The 19,343-nt window shown below is 38.3% G+C and overlaps 1 protein-coding gene and 1 long non-coding RNA gene across 2 annotated transcripts; one reads left to right on the top strand and one right to left on the bottom strand.

Annotated features, from left to right (window-relative positions):
- Positions 1 to 1,110: 1,110 nt before the first annotated feature.
- On the bottom strand, positions 1,111 to 11,658 carry DLK1 (delta like non-canonical Notch ligand 1). Its single transcript, XM_065840277.2, has 5 exons — positions 11,261 to 11,658; positions 10,262 to 10,325; positions 9,694 to 9,824; positions 5,141 to 5,282; positions 1,111 to 2,232 (listed from the first exon to the last, which is right to left on the bottom strand). Exons 1-5 carry the CDS (start codon positions 11,328 to 11,330, stop codon positions 1,491 to 1,493), a joined length of 1,149 nt encoding a protein of 382 aa, XP_065696349.1. The 5' UTR covers positions 11,331 to 11,658; the 3' UTR covers positions 1,111 to 1,490.
- On the top strand, positions 11,268 to 18,169 carry LOC139828136 (uncharacterized). Its single transcript, XR_011739440.1, has 3 exons — positions 11,268 to 11,398; positions 11,715 to 11,790; positions 13,859 to 18,169. It is a non-coding gene; the product is annotated as an uncharacterized lncRNA (long non-coding RNA).
- The last annotated feature ends 1,174 nt before the right edge of the window (positions 18,170 to 19,343 follow it).

Raw genomic sequence — 19,343 nt, 5'->3', positions numbered from 1 at the left:
CTTGCTATATACTTGTAGCAATGTCAACAGAAAAAATCTTAGGATAATGATCTGTATGTGCCTTAAGGCTTTTTTTTTTTTTTTTTTTTTTTTTTCAATTTGAGCAGCTGTTAATGATAGCATCAGATAGCTTAGAAGACACTGCTAAATATCCTTGTCTTAGGTATCTGGGGAAGCAAATTGTTACTTAACAGTATCTAAAGTCACCTTTAAGCACTGCATTTTGAAAGAGACCAGCTAGACACAGGCTGTCCAGTAAGGAAGTGGAGCTGGGAGACCCAGAAGGGTCATGCCACAGGATGGGACATGCCCTCACCAACAGCACAGGCTCACACAGACTGAACACACTGCCAGAGCTGGTGCTGGTAGTAGGGTCCATCAACAGTTCCAGACACAGCAAGTGATGAACCAGGTCCAGGGTCCACCCATGGGCTCCTGCCAGCAGCAAAAGGAGAGAGGGCTGGAGCACAGGTCCAAAGTTCCCATCCAGCAGATAGCCTGCCCACAGTACAGGTCTGAGGTGGAAACCAGCACTCCTACACCACAGCTCAGATCAGGACCAAAAGCCCTGGGCAGAGGGTGGGTGAGGGCCCCAGGGACTTTAAGTGCTCTCAGACCCCTAACAATTTTGTGGGTTTCCTGAGTCTTTGCCTGTTTGCCAGTACTGCTTTTGATTCTTGAAAAATCTTGTCCTCTCCTTGAAATATGACAGAGAAAAAGCAGAAATGAAGAGTGAAAAGCAACTGTCCTCTTACAGGTGACACACTTCATCTTTTTATTTCTTCCCGTGACATAGGCATGAAGGATACTTTTTTTGGCAGAATTCCTTTAAGAATACTTACAGAAAAGTCTGAGTCAGATCCTTTACTTCTCTGCCAGATCTCTTTACAGAAAGTATGACCAAAGACATTGAACACCTCTTTAACATTTTTATATGTAACTAGAACAAATTATGATGTGAATGTGCTCCTGTTGATTGCAATCTCTAAAGTCCTTACAACAGATAGAAGAAGAGTTAGGCAGAGACACTTGTTGTGGACTTCATTGTACCATAGCATTTACAAATGAATAAATAAACCAGTATAACCCTTAATTGCTGTTTATTAAAAAAAAAAAAAAAAGGGCGCATTACTGAGTAATTTACAGCTACTGTATTTTCAAAATAAACTATGCACAGGACAAGAAAGCTGCAATACAGTTCCAGTAGTAAATTATCTTTATTTAAAAAAAAAAAAATTAGCCGTAAAAGAAATCAAATTAACATTCCCTGCTCTTTGATGCCTTTTTTTTAAAAAAACCCAACTTTTATTTTGGACAATGAAAAAATCCTTAACAATACAGATACGTTATGTTTTATCATTATCAGTCAGCGCAAGCTACAGCAAATGTACCTGCAAATATTGAGGCCAGTCACAGGCAATATGTTCAATCTATTGATATTTTACATATTGCTAAGGAAAGTTACAAGTTGCTGCTCAGCTTTCAAGGGCCTAGATGGCAGTGTAGTTCTTAGTGTAATTCGTCAATTTGATCTTCTCTGGGAAGATAATATTAATTGAGAGGTTTTCTCCATTGTTAGATTTCAGAAAAAAGTTCTTTTTCTTGCGTAGGAGATGACTATATTTGGCATTAGCAAGCCACATTTCACATTTTGAAAAAAACACTATTCCAGTTGTACCCAAGACAACAAGACACGTAAGCAAGCCCAGTACAACAAAACAGATCACCTGGCTTCTACTGAGCAAGGGGTCTGTGTTTTGGATTGTTTCTTTCATTGTTATTTTCAGGATTTCTTGTTGATGATGCATGGATCTGTGAAGAGATTTTGGGGATGGCTTGTAATTCTGCGTATGCTTTGTCTCCATATTCACTCCAGCGAGGGTTGTATTTTGGCTGGGATGTTTACAGGTTGCACCAACAAATTGTGGTTTGCAGATGCATTTGAATCCTCCCTGGGGATGTTCACTACATGTCCCTCCATTCTCACATGGGTCACTTGCACAGAGCATGACACGGCTGCCGCAGAGTTTTCCTGTATAGCCATGGGGACAAAAACAGTTGAAACCTACACCAATATCTGTACATGTTCCTCCATTTTCACATGGGTTGGATTCACAGTCATCTCTCTCTATTTCACAGAAGTTACCAGCAAAACCAGAAGGGCACAGACAGGAAGCATGTGGTGCAAAACCATTGTCATCAATGCATGTTCCTCCATTCTGGCAGGGAGAGCTAGAATAAATAACAAAGAAGCTATTAGGAAAGATCTCATATAATAAAAGGAGGTAGTTTTCTTTCAAAGAGCCAATTCTAAATGCAAATCCACTAAGTCAATGAAGTCGAATCAAGAATGAGCTTATTCAAAAGCTTTGTCAATACAGATTATAGTATCTTCTGCCGACCCTTTGGCCAAGATTAATACACCAGTATTAAAATTCAAACTGAAAAGCTGTGAAGGGATTTTAAACTATTTCAAACATTTATTCAAATTAATCTTCCCAGTGCTTTCATATGCTTATAAGTATTTAGCTGAGCAACTATTCAGACAAGACTGAACAAAGACACTAGCAGCATGGCTTTCTTTTCCACCTGATTATTCATAAGATAATCTATGTATTGTATTAGCAAAGAAAAAAATATAAATGCGATAGTGTCAGCCTTGGCAAATACTGTAATGTGATGACAGGACCATAGGAAACCAAGTATTTCTGCAAACCCTTTGACAACTGACCAATTAATTGCCTGATACTATGTTTTAAGTGATGTAAATTCACTGAGATACCTTTTTTCACCTTTTCAATTTATCTGTGCCTTGCTGAGTACAATGCCAGAAGATGGGGCCACTCATTGACAGAAAGGCACAAATGTGTCAATTCAGTGGAGCTAGGAAAAGTGGACTCGGTCCTTCAGCTGGTTGTGTTGCCAGAAAAGGGGCCATGGGTCACAGGTTTGCAAATCTCAAAGCACACTTTCATGGCAGTTTGTCATATATGAACAAAGCTTTTAAAACTTACCTTCTACTAATAAAAGTCAATAACACTTGGCAAAGTCTACAAGTTTCTCTTGACTCCCATTGCTCTGGGAGCAGCTATGATAGAGACTACCTCAAGCACCTCTGGCTTTACTGGGGACTGAAACACTTGGTGGCCACCCATCAGCAGAGCCTGAATATTGTGTTAGAGGAATCATCTGCCTGTTTTTTTGCTGTTTCCACATAAACTACTCTGTCCTCTTGTATTGTCCTTCATTGTAAATGTTGGCTAAAAAAGAGGCTACTGAAAGAACAAATTGGAAGTTTGGAAGTAGTATCAGGAAAACGAAAGGTGTGGTTGTCCCTGGCCTTTGACATAGTATTTGTTCATGACAACCTGAGGTGATAATGCAAACAAGGAATTTTGAAATAATCACTATCCACTGTATCTGCTTTAAGCAAAACACAGAAGCTGGAGTTGTACAGACCTTGAGTAAATGAGCAAATATGGTCTTCTTGGAGAGTCTAGCACCCTCAGCTTTACAGGTCCCATGGAAAATCTGACAAGCTGTTTTGGATGTAGCAATGTGTAGAACTTTGAACTCTCATGGGTGGATTGAATTACAGCACTTTCTAGGTAAGCAGAAAGAAATTCCTGGAGAATGTAAGTGTGAAATTTTCTCTGAAACTTTCAGAAGTTTAAACAATTTAATTTAAAAAAAAACAGCTAAGGGGAAATATCACAGAATCACAGAATGGTTGAGGTTGGAAGGAACCTCTGGAGATCACCTAGTCCAACACACCTGCTAAAGCAGATTCACTTAGAGGAATTTCAAAAATGTATTCTTTATTTATTACTGAGTTGTACTTGCCTAATTTAAATATATTTAAATAAATAAGGTATTGATATTAATCTGCTTGAATGGATCCATGGATGCCATTCTTGGCATTAGTACATATTCAGGAAGGTGTGGTACATGAAGAGCTAGCTGTGGAAGCACAGACCTACCACTTCTTTGCTTTCTAAATACTCTGCTTTCATTTTAGAAAGTACCACTCACTACTCTGTTTCAGAGCAAAACTTCAAAACATCACACACATGTCACTAAGGCAGATACATCTGCCTGATTTTGTAAACAGGCTAGAACAATCACTTTGATTTATGAATTGTCTTGGTTCCATCTGTGAACATTAATGAAGGAGCCAGCGGCAATGCTTAATAATCTCAACATTGTTAACATTATCACTGAGCTAGAGAGGAACTGAGAGGAAGTGAGATGTGAGTGAGATGACATCATATGATGAGGTCCCTTTCCAGGATGTGAGGTGCGCTCTCTGGTGGACTGTGAAGTGTTAGCATTTATGGAGTGGCTGTCCTTTTGAACTGAAAGCAGATTTGCAGATCTTCATTTTCCTGAAAAAAGACACAGCTTCCTAGAGAAAAGGAACTGCTGTTTCAGGAATGTTGTTTCATTATGGAAAACTGTTCATGAGATGTTCCCACCCTTAATCATCTTCCTGGACCTTGACTAGACTCCCTCTAGTAAGTCCATGTCCTTTTTGTACTAGGAAGTCCAGAACTGGACCCAGCACTCCAGTTGTGTCTTACCAGGACTGAGCAGAGGGGAAGGATCATGTCCCGCAGCCTGCTGTTCATACCTTCTCAGAGAATGGAGAACAATGTCCTCTCACACTCTGTTCTGCTGGAAGTGAAATTATCTTCTTCAGTAAACTATGGACATACCATTAAATGTCAGTTAAGAAAATAACAGGCTGGTGTACTAGATGCTTTTGTGCAGCTTGTGCCTTGGCTACTGTTCTTATTACTGTATATGGTTTGTATATACAATTAGCTCTCTCTACAGGTAAGAACAGGGGCCAGGAAGTTTTTCAAGTTTGTTCACAAAAATCATAGGAAGGCACAAATTCACCACTAAAAAATGTGCAAATTGTCAGTTTTAGTACTCAAATTATGCACACAAACTCATGCTTATAATCTGTAAATCTTTACAATATGAACAGATCAGATTTGTGAAGTGTGATAAAAATGTCAGCAACTAGCAGAAGCATTGTATATTTTAGCACACGGATATGTCCACTTAGCAAAACATTTTGAACAATAGTCAGTAGGAGTGTGTTTTTGAATTCATGTCAGAAATGAATATTTACCCATTAATAATGCAGGGTCCTTTTTTGAGATGGCAGTTTTTTCCTGTAAATCCCTGGGCACACAGACAAATATATCCTCCATCACCAGTCTCTATGCACGTTGAATTATTGGTACAGGGTTTTGCAGAACAGGGGTGAATATCTGTTTGTTTGTATTTTTTTTTTTAAAAAAAAAAAGAAAAAAAAAAAGAGAAAAAAAACCTGGGTTCAATTAATCTAATGAGAAAGAGTCAGTAATAGTATATAATACTTCAAATAAAATATAATTTAATGGTCTTTCATCCTGCATTTTATAAATTCTGATTTATAAATCTGGCGTTCAGATTTTTCAACTACTGCAAGTAGTTTCAGCTTGTTTCTCTCTTCCTAGCTCCCACTTGCAAATAGATTTTAATTGTTCCAGTAATATTATGAATAAATTTTTAGTTGGGGAGAAAGGACTATGTCTAGTCATCCTTGCACAATCTTGGCTTCTCCATGAGCAGAATTATGATAAAGCAGTCAGGAACATGGAATTCTCCCTACTCTGTGCCAGTGAGCCTATCATTACATGCTTGTGAACAAATAATTTCATAATAACAGCAAGTTACAAAAGTCTCTTAAAATTTCATCTTTTGACTGAGCTGCATCCAACCCTTACACAATCGTGCCAGAAGAGAGAGCTGTATGACGTCTGGACCCAAAGTCACATATCTCATTTTCTTTACAATTTCTAGCTGAGCCATTTCCCACTCGAAGTACTACTGAATTTTTAAAATAACTAAAAATAAATAAACAAACAAGTGCGTATTTTAGCCAACTAATGGAGCAGCTGCACAGAAGTGTTGACTGCAAGTTATCTGGTGCCTCAAATGCATGTGCACACTTTCTAAGAAGATGGAAAGGGATTTAAGGGTATTTATATTTTACTTCCCATACCATAACATGAAAGTGAGGTGGTATCATGAGGTACTGCAAAATTTTAACCACAGTAAAACATTTCAAAAGCCTTACCTTTCAAATACAATCCTCCCTGGATAAGAGACTCTATTTTCTAACGTATTAGCCTGTTCTCATTGCAAGACAACCACTTTGCATGCACTTTGAGTGTAAACTCCGCTCTTCACTAGCACCAAAATAACCTGGAATGCTCTTTGGAGCAGTGTTGTTTGCCACCCATTTTCATAAGCTTTAAAGGCAGCTACTAAAGTATGAACCTCTGAGCAAGAAAACTCTCTGAAATAGATATATGGATAAGTATATATAGATATATTTATATACACAAACATATGCACATATGCTACTGTCAGTAATTAATGTCAGGGATTTAATTTTAAAGCAAAACTTAAAAGCTTATTGGAACATGTCATTTTAAAGCATAAATACATAAGTAGCCCCAAATAGCCCATTTTAAGTTTTTTTCTCCAGTTGATCTCTAAAATGTCCAACAACCATTTTACTTGCTTCAAGTGATAACTGAGTCTAAGATGAGAATTCAAAAAAAGGAAGGTATATTGACACATATTATGAATGGCATCAATAAATTAGCAATAAATTAATTAATATTTGCATAAAAGTAAGTTGCCATGCTTCAGTAAGTGAAGCAATCGCTGAGTATTTCTGTGAGGAAGGCACACTCAGTAGCAGTTTATGTCACAGCAGAATTTCTAGACCCTGCCTCATGCACGCCCAGCACAGGCATAAGGGGCTCCCACTGTACCCTGATGACAGCTTCCCAACATGTGCCTTGGCAAAGCAGTCAAGTGACAGGTACATTACAGTGGATTAAGCCCAACCCATAATCTGCATGCCTATAAATTACTGGGAAGGCCATAGTTAACCCAAACTGAGGACAAGACCACCCATAGTAAAAACAACAGCTACACATTCAGATGCATTAGCAAATCACTTGGTGATCTAAAACCACTTCAGAAAGAAACTTCCATGATCCAAGGCAAGAATACTAACTTTCCTAGAAAACAGAAAAAGAGGTATCACCCCCAGTCCAAATCACCCATTTTTCCTCTCACACCTAGCAAGCAAATATGCTACTGAGACTATATCTATATTTTACAAATATTTCAGGTGTTTACAGTAGTCGACAAATGAACTTCAGACCCTCCCACAGTTTTCCATTCTCAATTTTACCGTCCTTGTGCATTGGCAGTTGAAAACATTAAAATAGTGGCTATGCTAGAAATTGCCTGGCAAATATTACACTTTCTATAGCTGCAAAAAGGAAGAATTTAAAGAGAATGCCAAAACTGTGTACTCATGACCACTCATCAATCTCCACAGAAGCAACAATGTAGCTTTCTTGCATGCTTTCTCTTATCGGAAGGTAAAAATTGTCTCCGCTAGCTAAAAAATGGCACTATATCATATGCATGTGAAAAATATAACAACTGTGACCTGCTCTCATCAGATACAAACATTTTGTATTAGAAGAGAGAAAGAAGGAGTCTGGTACTTTATTGTAAGAAATTGGTGGGTTTGTATTTCCACATTTAAAAGAGTTATGTTTAAATTACAGTGAACTCCAAAATTCTTCAAAACTTTTCCTTTTTCCTAATTTAATCAAGTTTCATTTAGTGGTACCTGTTACTAAGCTACAGCAGTCTGTATTGACTTTATACAGCCAGGGAACTGACACCAACTTTTTGGCTGAGGATAATGAGATTGGTGGCTGAGCAATTAACCCATTTGAGTTTTCAGTGCTTTATTGAGTCAGGATAACAATCTTCAGCAACCTCACAGTGGCAAGAAAAGGAGGATACTACTTCTGATCCTTTGTGACAAAACAACGCATTTAATGTAGGTAAATCCACTGAGATGAGAGACTTTCAACATAACATGTGCCTGCAGATGAAAAGATGGTTATTTCTTTCTGGCTGAATATTCTTGGCAGCTCTTCATGGGGATCTAGAGTCAAATTGGCAAAGAAGACTCTGAGATTACTTTAAGTGTTGACAGAAATTATAGTATCTGAACTTAGGCAAGGGGTACCTTTTTTAATTATAGAATTATCTTTATGAATTTATATTAAAATGACATTTTTCCATAAAGATACATATACAATTTCCAAAGCATCATTTTGCATCATAAGTAGCAATTGCAAGAGGCAAACATTGCAAGACTCATAATTGTAAAAATATATTAGTATTTAGAATTTCAGCTAGGCTTCTAAAAGTATGCCCAGCTTGAAAAACTTACAGGAATCTTTGGATGTGAAGATGGTATCTTTAAAAATCTCATCATTTGAAGTCGTTGACAAGAAATAGAACTGAGCCTCCTAAGGTGGCAGTGAGGGGTTGCTCTGTCTAGTTTTAGAAATCTATGACTGTAGATGACAGACAACAAAGAGACCCATTCCTCCTCAATAATCGTAATTTGAATCTAGGTGGTTGTCTCAGGTACAAACACATCTGTGAGAGGCGCCCTGAATGACATCTCTGAGAGCTTCTAATCACATCTGCACCATTGCTACCACAGTTCCTGCAAACATTCCGGGACTAGCTTTAGATTAAGAAGCCTTTCTATGCTTATGTGTGTAGCTGGTGAGTATGGGCTGAAAAAACTGATGAGAAGCTAAATGACCACCTGAGTACCTTGCGCCAAGATTGATGTCACTGAAGGATGTGAACTACCTGAGTCTTTTAGTCATCTTGAAAATTTTATCCAGTTCGAACTGTGTCATCATTAATCGCTGTTTTGGGTATTCATTGGCAGAACATGGGCATGCTCCATAAATCACGAACTGTGTAACAATGACAGCCTGACACACATGAAAAGTGAATGAAGCCCTGGACATCTGTCCTCTTCTGTCTGTAGCTACATGTGCTGAACATGCACAGGTTCCTGGATGATCATGCAGTTTTGGTGTTTTGGTGCCACCAGATCTCTTTGGCTGAACATTTGCCTGTGTCAGCCAAAATAAACCGGCTCAGAAAAGGCCAGTTCTTCAGCTTGTTTATGCTAAGCTGGCTCATTCTGACTGGCAAGGGAGCTGTGCTTACCCCTCAGACCTGAGAGGGAAGTGGCAGTCTGTCCAGGCAGACCTTTTTCTCAGTCATACTAATGCTCCTCTACTGAATCGGTGCTGAGTTAAGTAAAGAAAGAAATAAGCACAATGATTTCTTTTAAAAAAATAGCAAGGAAGTAGCATATATATATACACATATATAAATATATATATAAAAATATATATAATGTCCTAGATAAATATTTCAAATTTTATATATACAAGACAACTGGTATTTTTATAGAAAGGTCTTATATGAGAACAAGAGAGCAGTTACCTGTTGACATTGTCCCTGATAATCAGTGTTCAAAATAGAATGCTGACTTTACACTTTGCTCACACATATGCCCAGTCACGAAAGACACTGCATGCTTGGGCCTAAATTACCATAAAAGTTCCAGGCTTATACGCCGCTGCCCAGAATCCCTTTGTTGTCTGGCACTAGCATTAAAATCTTTTAAAATTGGTTATCCAGAAGGACTTTTGCATGTTTCCAGCACCAGATGGGGCTGTTTCATCTCACTTGCCCAAAGACAGGAAAGGATGTGCAAACCTATGTCACAGAGGCTGCCAACCCAACCCTCCTCACAGATGCACTGCCAGGGCTTAGCGCAGCTGCCGTGCAAACACCCAGGGAAAGGAACACACTGATTACAAAGAGCACCCTGCCAACCAGGTTGACACCTGAAAGAGATAAAAGACAAGATAGAGGCATAGTTTATTTTTAACAAACATAATTACAACAATGTTCCCCTTTTTCAGGCACAATAAATAAACTTTGGATACAAAATTGGACTCTGCAGCACATTTGAACAAAGATATCGTCAATCCTTCTGGGATATTAGAAGCAGTTCATGTGTAGAAAATCATTTCATTCAGGGAGAAAAAAGGAAATAAATGCTAATCAATGTAAAGTCTTTTCTTACTGGGAAAAGTAGACTACAAAGGCACCTAGATGTCTATGTCCTTTGATTCCAGTTATTGTATCCTAATAGAGTGCTGTTTCATTACAGTCCCATATTTTCAGAGGGCAAATCATTTCAGCTTTTGCCTGTTTTACATGGACTTTACATTGAAGCTGTCTGTTCCTGTGCTAATAGCCCTGACGGACATCTTTTTACCTGCATTCACTGGGAAATTCACAAAATCCATTCTCTGGGTGGCAGCCAGTTCTACAGTTTATGCCTGGAAGAAGAGATTTATGACATCAAGACTGAAAAATCATCACTCAGAAAAAAATCATATCATGTCCTACACATGACCAATGTTTATAAATAACCCAGACTGCATTATTTTCTGTTTGGTTTTGTTTGTTTGTTTGTTCGTTTGTTTGTTTGATTTTTTTTTCCAAATATATATTTTTGCAACATAAAATTTTAGATTAACTTCATATGGAGCATGTAAACATAGCGTTACTATAAGGTAAGTGAAATGACATGAGGAATTAACTATGAAAGAGTACAAGCTAAGCCACTTTAGCATATGCAATGTGTATGTAACATCACTATACGCTACTTTTAAAGGGAAATTTTGGAAGAGATCCATGTATGTAATTTCACAACATACTACTCCAACTGCATTGTTTTAGAACTACTTGAAACACAAAAGTACCTTTAGTCAGAAAAACAAAAAGTCCATTTAAAACAGCTTGCAGTATAAGTGTTCAATTCATTTCAACCTTAGGTTGGATGAAATAATAATAATAAAAAAGTCACTGTTTTCATTAAATTGTGCATGAATAACATAAGTTAAGGACAAGAACTCTCAGATACTTCTTGTTTGTTTGTTTAAGTGTTTGCATCAAACACACTAAGCAATGCTCCTCTGAAACGCCACCACTAGCTACTGACATCCCACGCAAATGGCACAAGAAATGCGCTCAGTCAGATGCAAAGGAAAAGCTCCCTCAAGACCACCAGCATCTTGGCCGGAGCCAGGGCGGCTCTGCCCCCGGGGGGCTGCAGGGGTCCCGCCGCCGCTCTCCTCCCCGCCCCGCCAAACTCCTCAAACTTTCCCAACTCGCCCCCCCTCTCTGCTCCGCTCCCCGCGGCAAACGCCGAGTGTCCCCTCTCACCCCGCTCCCGCCGCCCCCCTCCAGCACTTCCCGCTGTCGGCCTTACTTGGGGCTGCGGGAAGGACGATGGGCAGCAGGCAGCAGCAGCCGATGAGCCCGGCGGCGCGCAGCCCCATGGCCGGGACCGCTCCGCGCTGCGCCGCGCTGCTCCGCGCCACCGCGCGGGGAGTTCGGCGGAAGGAAGGTGGCACCCCGCGTCCGCAGCGCCTCCGGACTCCGGAGCGAAGGGGAGGGAGGAAAAAGGGACGGGAGGGAGGAGAGGGCTGCCCAGGGGGCGAGGCAGCCCGTGTCTGACTCTGCCGCCCTATGCCCGCTCCCCTGCACGGGAGCGGAGGGAGGAGCCGGGCATCTTGCGTACCCCGGAGTGTGCGGACAAGGAGAGGAAATCTGTAAGGGCGCGGGAGAAGGGAGGTCTGGTGAGGGAGTGTTAAGCACGCCTCTTATCTCGTTAAAACTTACTCTGTCTGTCAATAGAGATCTAATCTGAGGTTTGCCTTCAGAAATCTGAAGGCTTCTCTTCACAGTCATTCACATCAGAGCTCCAACTTTTTCAGCAAAGACCCCAGCAAAAGGAAGGTAAAACATTTTATGTTTCTGAGGCTAAAGAAACACCCCAAACGCTACTTTCATAGTCTTTCATACACTGAACAGATCATGAAGAAACCTTACTTCCACCACAAGGCAATTTATTTACTGTGTTTATTCTGTGACTGCTCTTTCCTATTTTCTATCTTTTTATTCTTCCTTTGAACTGTCCCTTGTGGAAATAGACTGGCTATTTCTTATTCTTTGTATTGTTTCTTGTTCGTTGTTTTGTTCTTTTCAGGAAGCTATGTCTGAGTTTTAGGATTCCTGAGGGACCTGTTTTCTTCTGCTTGCTGATATAGTGCTTTCTTCCACCAGACCTCATTTACCAATTTGCAGTTATGTGAAGCAACTAGAGATCCCTGTAATATGGTAACAAAACTACAACCATCTGCTTTTTCCCTGGAATTACAACGGGCTAATTCAAGATTACCTGCCTGAAAATTTACACACTGTAAAGCACACATTACCTTCAGATAGCCCGTTTACTTGTACTTGAAGACAATGAGGACATGTGGGATGAAAAAACTTCCATCTCTTCATGGTGACTTTTAGTTTTAACGAAGACTGGGGAAAGTGAAGGGCAGAGAAAAGAAGAGTAGAAGGGTGTGTTAAAAGACAAAATTTAGGAATAAGGTGAAGGAGGCAGACACTGCTTCTTCAAAGCTCTCCAAAAGTTCTGGTAGCTGAAATAAGCTGTGCCTTTCTGACTCTATGGACACACATTGTGCCTCCATGCCTTTTCTGTTTGTCTTGCCTTCCTTCTATTACTGAAACATTACTTATTGGTTTTGAAAAGGTTACTTTGCTGCCACATCTTTCGCTATAGTTCACCAGACGAAGCCTTGCTGGGGCATCATGAATGACACTCTAGAGAAGTAAAAATGTGGAGTGGTAATGACGACTGCTTAATCCTTTACTCTGTTCTTCTGTGAATCTGTGCTTTTCTAGGATAAATATCAACAGCTCTGTTTCAGTCTGTTCACTTTGCTTTTACTCTGACTTTCCTAGTTACTTGTTTACACTCGGGTTGTCATAAGTCCAGGGTTGATTATTCCTTCTTTAGGTCATAAGTTTTCTGCTTGACGATGTAGAAGCCTTTCTTTGTTAGACCTTGGGTTGGTTGGTTGGTTGGTTGGTTGGTTGGTTGGTTGGTTGGTTGGTTGTTTTTTCGGACCAAGAGATAATTTGGGTAGTTAAGAAGCCTACAAACGTAATGTGATTTCAGATATTCCTATACTAGCTTGACCAACTGGTCAAAGTAAGGCTTTAATCTTTCTGTCTTCTGTCCTAAACAGCCAGCAGAATTTTCTCCTTGTATTCTTTTATCTTCAGACCATAAGAGTAGACAGTTTGTAAAATTCATAGGTTTCATCTGTACACTCATCACTGTTAAATTATCTGATCTAATTTGCATTGTAAATACATACTCTGACAAATGATTACATGATTATTCTGTTTTCTGAGTTAACTACTGAACATCAGGTGTATTGTCCAAAATTGATATCTTAAGAAAAAATCATTAGGAAAATCTTATTCTCACAATCCTGTATATGATATGTTGCAAACTTTGATTTTTGTACTCTTTTCCTTGCTTGCTTTTCAGGTTTTTTGTATTTTTACCTAGGTACATTGAGAGGCAAATTTTTTTTTTTTTTTTTTTTTTAGAACTACTCTACTTTTTACTTTTCTGTGTCTCAGGGGTACCTCTTGGTTTGCTGAAATTAGGACAAATCTCTATTTTTCCATATTTTCTAGTTACTTCAAAAGTTATCTTAAAAAATATGTTAATTTTATTTCTGAGAGGTCAGAATCCTTTTTGTTAGGGTGGAGTCTATCCAACATAGCCAGAATCTGTTGAAAGAGAATCTGCTTGAATACTGATCCAAAAATAATATCAAAACAGAAACCGCAGCATTCTGTAAATCCAGACTAATTCTCTCTTCTCTCCTTCCACCTGAGCAAACCAAACTGCAAATCTTTTTTACTTAGCTCGCTTGCTGCCAAAAACACTCTGATGCAAATCTCCAAATCTCTCTTTTTTTTTTTTTTTTTGTAGATCTTCGCTTTACAAACTGGAAAGTAAAGAACCTCACGTAGTCTTTGTCTGTGTATGGAGATCACTCAAGGTGACATTGATTGTACTCCTTCATCTAAAAATACTTGAGTGGTGAGTACAGATTGTTGCAGGAATAAGAAGCGTCAGACCATCAAAGACACTGACTGCAACAACTGAATCCAGAAAAAAATCTTCTTAGGTCCTTCTCCAGGAACTGAGATACCATTATTTCATTTTTTCCAAGAAAATGACACACAACAAGCCTGCATTCTTAGACAGGAAAAACAAACATGTTCAGGGGCTGAGCTACCGGAAAAAGCAGACTGAGATTGAGAATTTAAGCTTGCTAAGAACTTCTCTTTTTACACTGAACGTAGAAACAAGGTGCTTCAACCCTCTGGTCAGCACTGTGCAAACAACTTTGCAAAATCTGAAAATCCAGAAGCAGCAAGGAATCCTTGAATTTCTGTCCTGGATAGGAGTATTAGTACTTCTAAGTGCCTGTTTGCCTTCTAATATAACATCTTTTGACTAGAGAGAAGTTCAATTGAATTTTTATTTCACTGTTGCAAGAATCTGGAGATGGAGAATCTGCATCAGTGACAAGAAACATAAACTAAGTCATAAATATAACAACTCCTAAATGTCCCTGCAAAGTCCTGATAGCTAAAATCTGAAGCTAACAGCAGCGTTACATAGAAACCATATGTGAGACACTGCATAAGAGGGAGAGATAACTGTGATTAATTCGTCCTATCCTTATACAAATTGCAGAGACAAAGAAAAAAAAGATCAATTGCAGGGCAGTGCCATCTCCCTGGCAAAGCAGCAATACTTTGTGAATGAAAGTATCAAAAACTGTAACATTACCAGTGGAAAGGTTTTTCCTTTATCTCTTGAAGTTATCTCATCAGCCATGGCTATACATAGGCACAAAGTTCTAGGGTCTGTTAGCTGGGTTTATGAGTTTGTATTCCGTACTGTTTTCTATGAGTAAAGTTGTTTGCTGGAAAAAAGCTCATCAAATGCACCTGGAGCCTTAAGGAACTATTTTACACTCTATGTTAGACTGTTCCATCCTCATGTGTGACTGGACAAGATGGGCTGAGCCAGCCTACAAGCTTATTGGGGTTGAGTAGAGCACCCTCTCTTCCCTTTTCTCCTAACCCCCTTGGTGTGTCCCAGCTGCACAGTTGCATTTCTCCTCTCATGCCAGCCTTACTTCTGGTGCTTCAATGAGGTGACTGGCGGGAAAAACATGAAATTATTTCTGTTGTCATTGTACCCACTTCAAGACCCTGTTTCTGCCCTCACAGAAGGCAACAGGTGAATATGTATAGATTTCGGTGGGGAGACTGGGTTCTCATCCAGCATCTTCTGTATTAGGACACATAAACAAGAAAGTTTTTCTGCACAGAACAGTTTTCACTACACATGGAAAGAGCAGCTATCAACAGTTGGCTAGAGACTGCCGAAACACTTATTTTTTTTCAGTCACGGTAATTTTTTCCCATTGGAACAGTAGCCAGAGCGTGTAAAGCTAAAATGTACAGCAATACTTCACAGGAGTTAAAGCCAAACCCATTCCCTTGCCCAGCACTGAAAATCCTCATAACCTCCCTCTCTAACTATTGACTGAGCACTATCTCAGTGCTATTTATCACCCAGTTACTACAGCACAGAGGATTCTGCCAGCTGTTTCATAAAATAGATTACATGAAATCTTGACCACTCTGAAGACTGAGGCAAAACTTTCATCACTAGGGCAGCTTTCCCTTGACTGTAACAACCTTGATCTAAAAATGAATGCAATTTTCCCTTTGGCCAATGTTAGGAGAGTCAGAAATTTTACCATTCCTGAGGTCATAGTCAAGCCCTTCTTCAATATTGTCAGGAAAAAGCCCTAAATGTAGAAATCTAAAATATTCAGCAAAATTCTACATTCAAAGTTATTCCACTGATAGAGGCATGCACCTAGCAATTAAAATGCAGCACAGAGAAACTACTACATAAAAAGCAAATCAAGACAACAACAAAAATCCTTATTCTTCCAGTAGATATTTTTCCATTCTGCTCTTCACAGCACAAAAGGTGAGAAACTGGAGGAGAAATTTGTAGCACAAGAATAAAGTAAAATAAAATATATTTAAGGAGTATGATTCTGTCACTAATGCAAAATAAAATGAGAACTTATCTGAAGATGTTATGAGAATAATATATGCGTATTTAAAGAAATAGAAGCAAAGTTTTTTTTCAAAGAGCTGGGAGGGTATCATTATAATTTTATATACTACCGGGCTGCCTGTACTTGAAGTACAGAATAATGTAGACAAGCTCATTAAAAGACAGTGTGAGAATCATGGAGAGACTGTTTTAGTCTAAAGAGAGAGAAATGCTAGAAGATGCATCCATCATAATGTCTGAAAACAGGAAATACAGAAGCGTGAATATTTGTAGTGTGCAAAAGTAACACTCAGAAATTTAGTTGGAAGAAAGATTAATTTAGCCTGGATATACAGACATTTTCTTCAACACTGAGGTTAATCAGACAGTTTGATAATATGCCACCAAGGTAGAGGCAAAATAACTGGATGTATTTAAAGAGAGGTTAAATACACTTATGGGAAGGGTAATATAAAACCATCATTACTTGAAGCAGGTGTTTGGATTACATTATCCAAGATGTCTCTTTCAAAGCCATAATTCATGGCCCTGAAATATCTTTCAGTCAGGAAATAATTCCTTTGCAAACTGATGTTAAAAAAGCCTGAATCCTGGGAATTTTTAAAAGATGCTTGACAGTCTGACGGAAGTTAACAAAAGCCAAGAACTTTGTATTATAATAAATCCAGCATATCCAACATGCTTTACTCACTTGGAGATGAAGATAATGTTCAGTTTGTAATTCACACCTCCTTAATATCCTTTATTTTCCTGCAGTGTGAAAGATTTGGCGCAGTGAATATATGCACCTAGATTCTCAATAGTTGGCCAGTAAGCAGAACATTTTTGTTATCGTGTTAGTGATATATATCTATTAAGTACATTCCTGAGGCTAGTAATTTTACTACCGGTATAAAACAAAACTAGATCTGAGAATTCATTTCAGGGCAGGAGCTGCCTATGTGTATACAGGAGAGAAAGTAAGAGAGAGAAAAACCATCTATTAAGTCACTATGTTCTTATGGTTTTCTGGATCAACAGAATAAATTATTCTGTATTCTGGCTGAAAGGGTTATTCATAAAGAATAAAGTTTAAAATGACAGTGAATCACTAAATATTAAATGTCTGAGAGGGAGAAAACTCAACATTGAACAACTTTTTTTTTGAGAATTCTCCACGTATGGATAATGCAGAAAGAGGAAGCATTTTCGTGTATTTCTGCGTGTGTTTAGAATCTACTTCTATATGATCTTTATAATATATATATCTATATGATATCTATATATGGATGGTGAACAGGAAAACCAACAGACACAGGGGAAGTATACAACAGAAAAAACAAACGCATGAAGGGTTTTTTTTTAAATATCAGTTATCAGTTCAAAAAAAAAGAGGTAGAATCATAGAATCATGGAATCATAAGATGGTTTGTGTTGGAAGGCAACTTAAAGATCATCTAGTACCAGCCCCCACTGCCTCAGGCAGAGGCATTTTCCACTAGACCAGGTTGCTCAAAGCCGCATCCAACCTGGCCTTGAACACTTCCCAGAATGGGGCATCCACAGCTTCTCTGGGCAGCCTGTTCCAGTGTGTCACGACCCTCATGGGAAAGAACTCTGAAGGTACTCTCACAACTTACAAAGCTTTAGACTCTGAAACCTCTAGCATCTTATGATACTGACATTTTCAACCTGAACTCATCCTTAGAAGTGCCTGCAATTAGTAATGCTTTGAACTGGTTATGGTGGAGGCTTTAGGTGTTTGCAATAGCCCAAAGGGGAGTTTGTGTTTGGCAAAAAATTAATGAAAAACAGTCCACATGCCTTATGGACTCATTACTGCTGTCAGATCTCTGGATTCTAATAAATCTTCGATATTTTCTTAATCTCTGCTGTATTTTTTTTGCTAACTACAAAGGTGAACTGTTATTTTCATTCTTAGTGCTTTCTCTGGTTTCATGCCATTTCAAAGGAAAGATGCTGCAGTTACTTCCATTGTAAACAACTTCTAGCAATTCCGTTTTTGTTATTTATACATACCCACATACGGGTATTTATCATTTGCTGTTTATCATTGCATGCAAAATTTCCAGTCTTTCCACTTTGTTTGTCTTCTGACAAAGGAACCAGAACTTTCCTCTACTCACTTTTTTTTTTGTCATTTTTGTTTGTTTTGTTTTGTTTGTTTGTTTGTTTTCCAACATATGTGTTTATTTGCTCAAATTTCTGTTACAAATATACCTTTAGTAGTACTAGAAATTAGCTTATATTATCTATGTCATAGTCCCAATTCAGTTTCTTTTTTGGTTCCCTCCTCTTGCGTTATAAACATCGCTATGCTGTACAATTTTCCTTTTCCGTACTGTTTCTAATTGTTTTCCCTGCTGCTGCTCTTTTATGTAGCATCTTATCATTATAGCTTTCACTGTTCTTTTTAATGATAATGTTAAACTATAAAAGGAAACCTGAACTAAGTTCTGTTTGCCTTATTATATTTACCTTGCATTCTGTCTAGGTCTATTTAATCTTCATTTTATTACAGGATATTATGTAATCACCAGTAGAAAATGATCAGTTTTGATGACATTTTTACTGTTTCTATCAATTATTTTTTACCTCCTGAGTAAGAGACACATGAAGAAACTTCCTCAAGAGTATTGTTCCAGTTGTAAATGTAAGGATAATATTTTATAACCATAGATACCATAAAAATAATTATTTGAGAAATAAAAAGAGCCCAAACCAGAAGGAACATCTGATGGGAATAATACAGCTAAACATGCCAGAAGGATTCCTTTTTGCCATAGTAAAACGCTCTTTTCCTCAGTCTATCACTGAGGACAAGAAAAATAGAGATTGGCAAAATATCAACCCTTTATACACATGTAATATTGAAGAAATCATTTTCACTAAGATATATAGCCTGTTTTCTTTGGTTTAGTTTATGTCTCAGCTCTGCGTTTCCCAGGAAATCTTTCTTCTTCCTAGTCTTATCTTGAAATGAAAGAATTTACAAGTGATTGAAAATGTTCAATAATGGTACCACAATAATATGTTTAAATTTGTTAGGGCTGGTAAATACTTGCGGGCAGGAAGTCTGACAAAAGGCACAACTTTTTTGTCTTGTACATCCTGTGTCAGTCTGAAGATATTCTATAACTTTGGAAAGACATTTTTCAGTGAAAGATTTCCAATGAAACAAATTGAATACTTTAGTGAGCCAGTCCAATACTTAATACATAGTAATGTAGAATGCTCAGTGATAGGAATGGCTTTATAAATGGTTTTATAAAATTAATTATGCAGGAATGTAATTGTTGTT

The sequence above is a fragment of the Patagioenas fasciata genome, chromosome 5 (assembly GCF_037038585.1).
Source record: "Patagioenas fasciata isolate bPatFas1 chromosome 5, bPatFas1.hap1, whole genome shotgun sequence".
NCBI classification, from domain to species: Eukaryota; Metazoa; Chordata; class Aves; order Columbiformes; family Columbidae; genus Patagioenas; species Patagioenas fasciata.
Note: the sequence above shows the minus strand (reverse complement) of the source record. Positions and strands in the feature narration are given on the sequence as shown.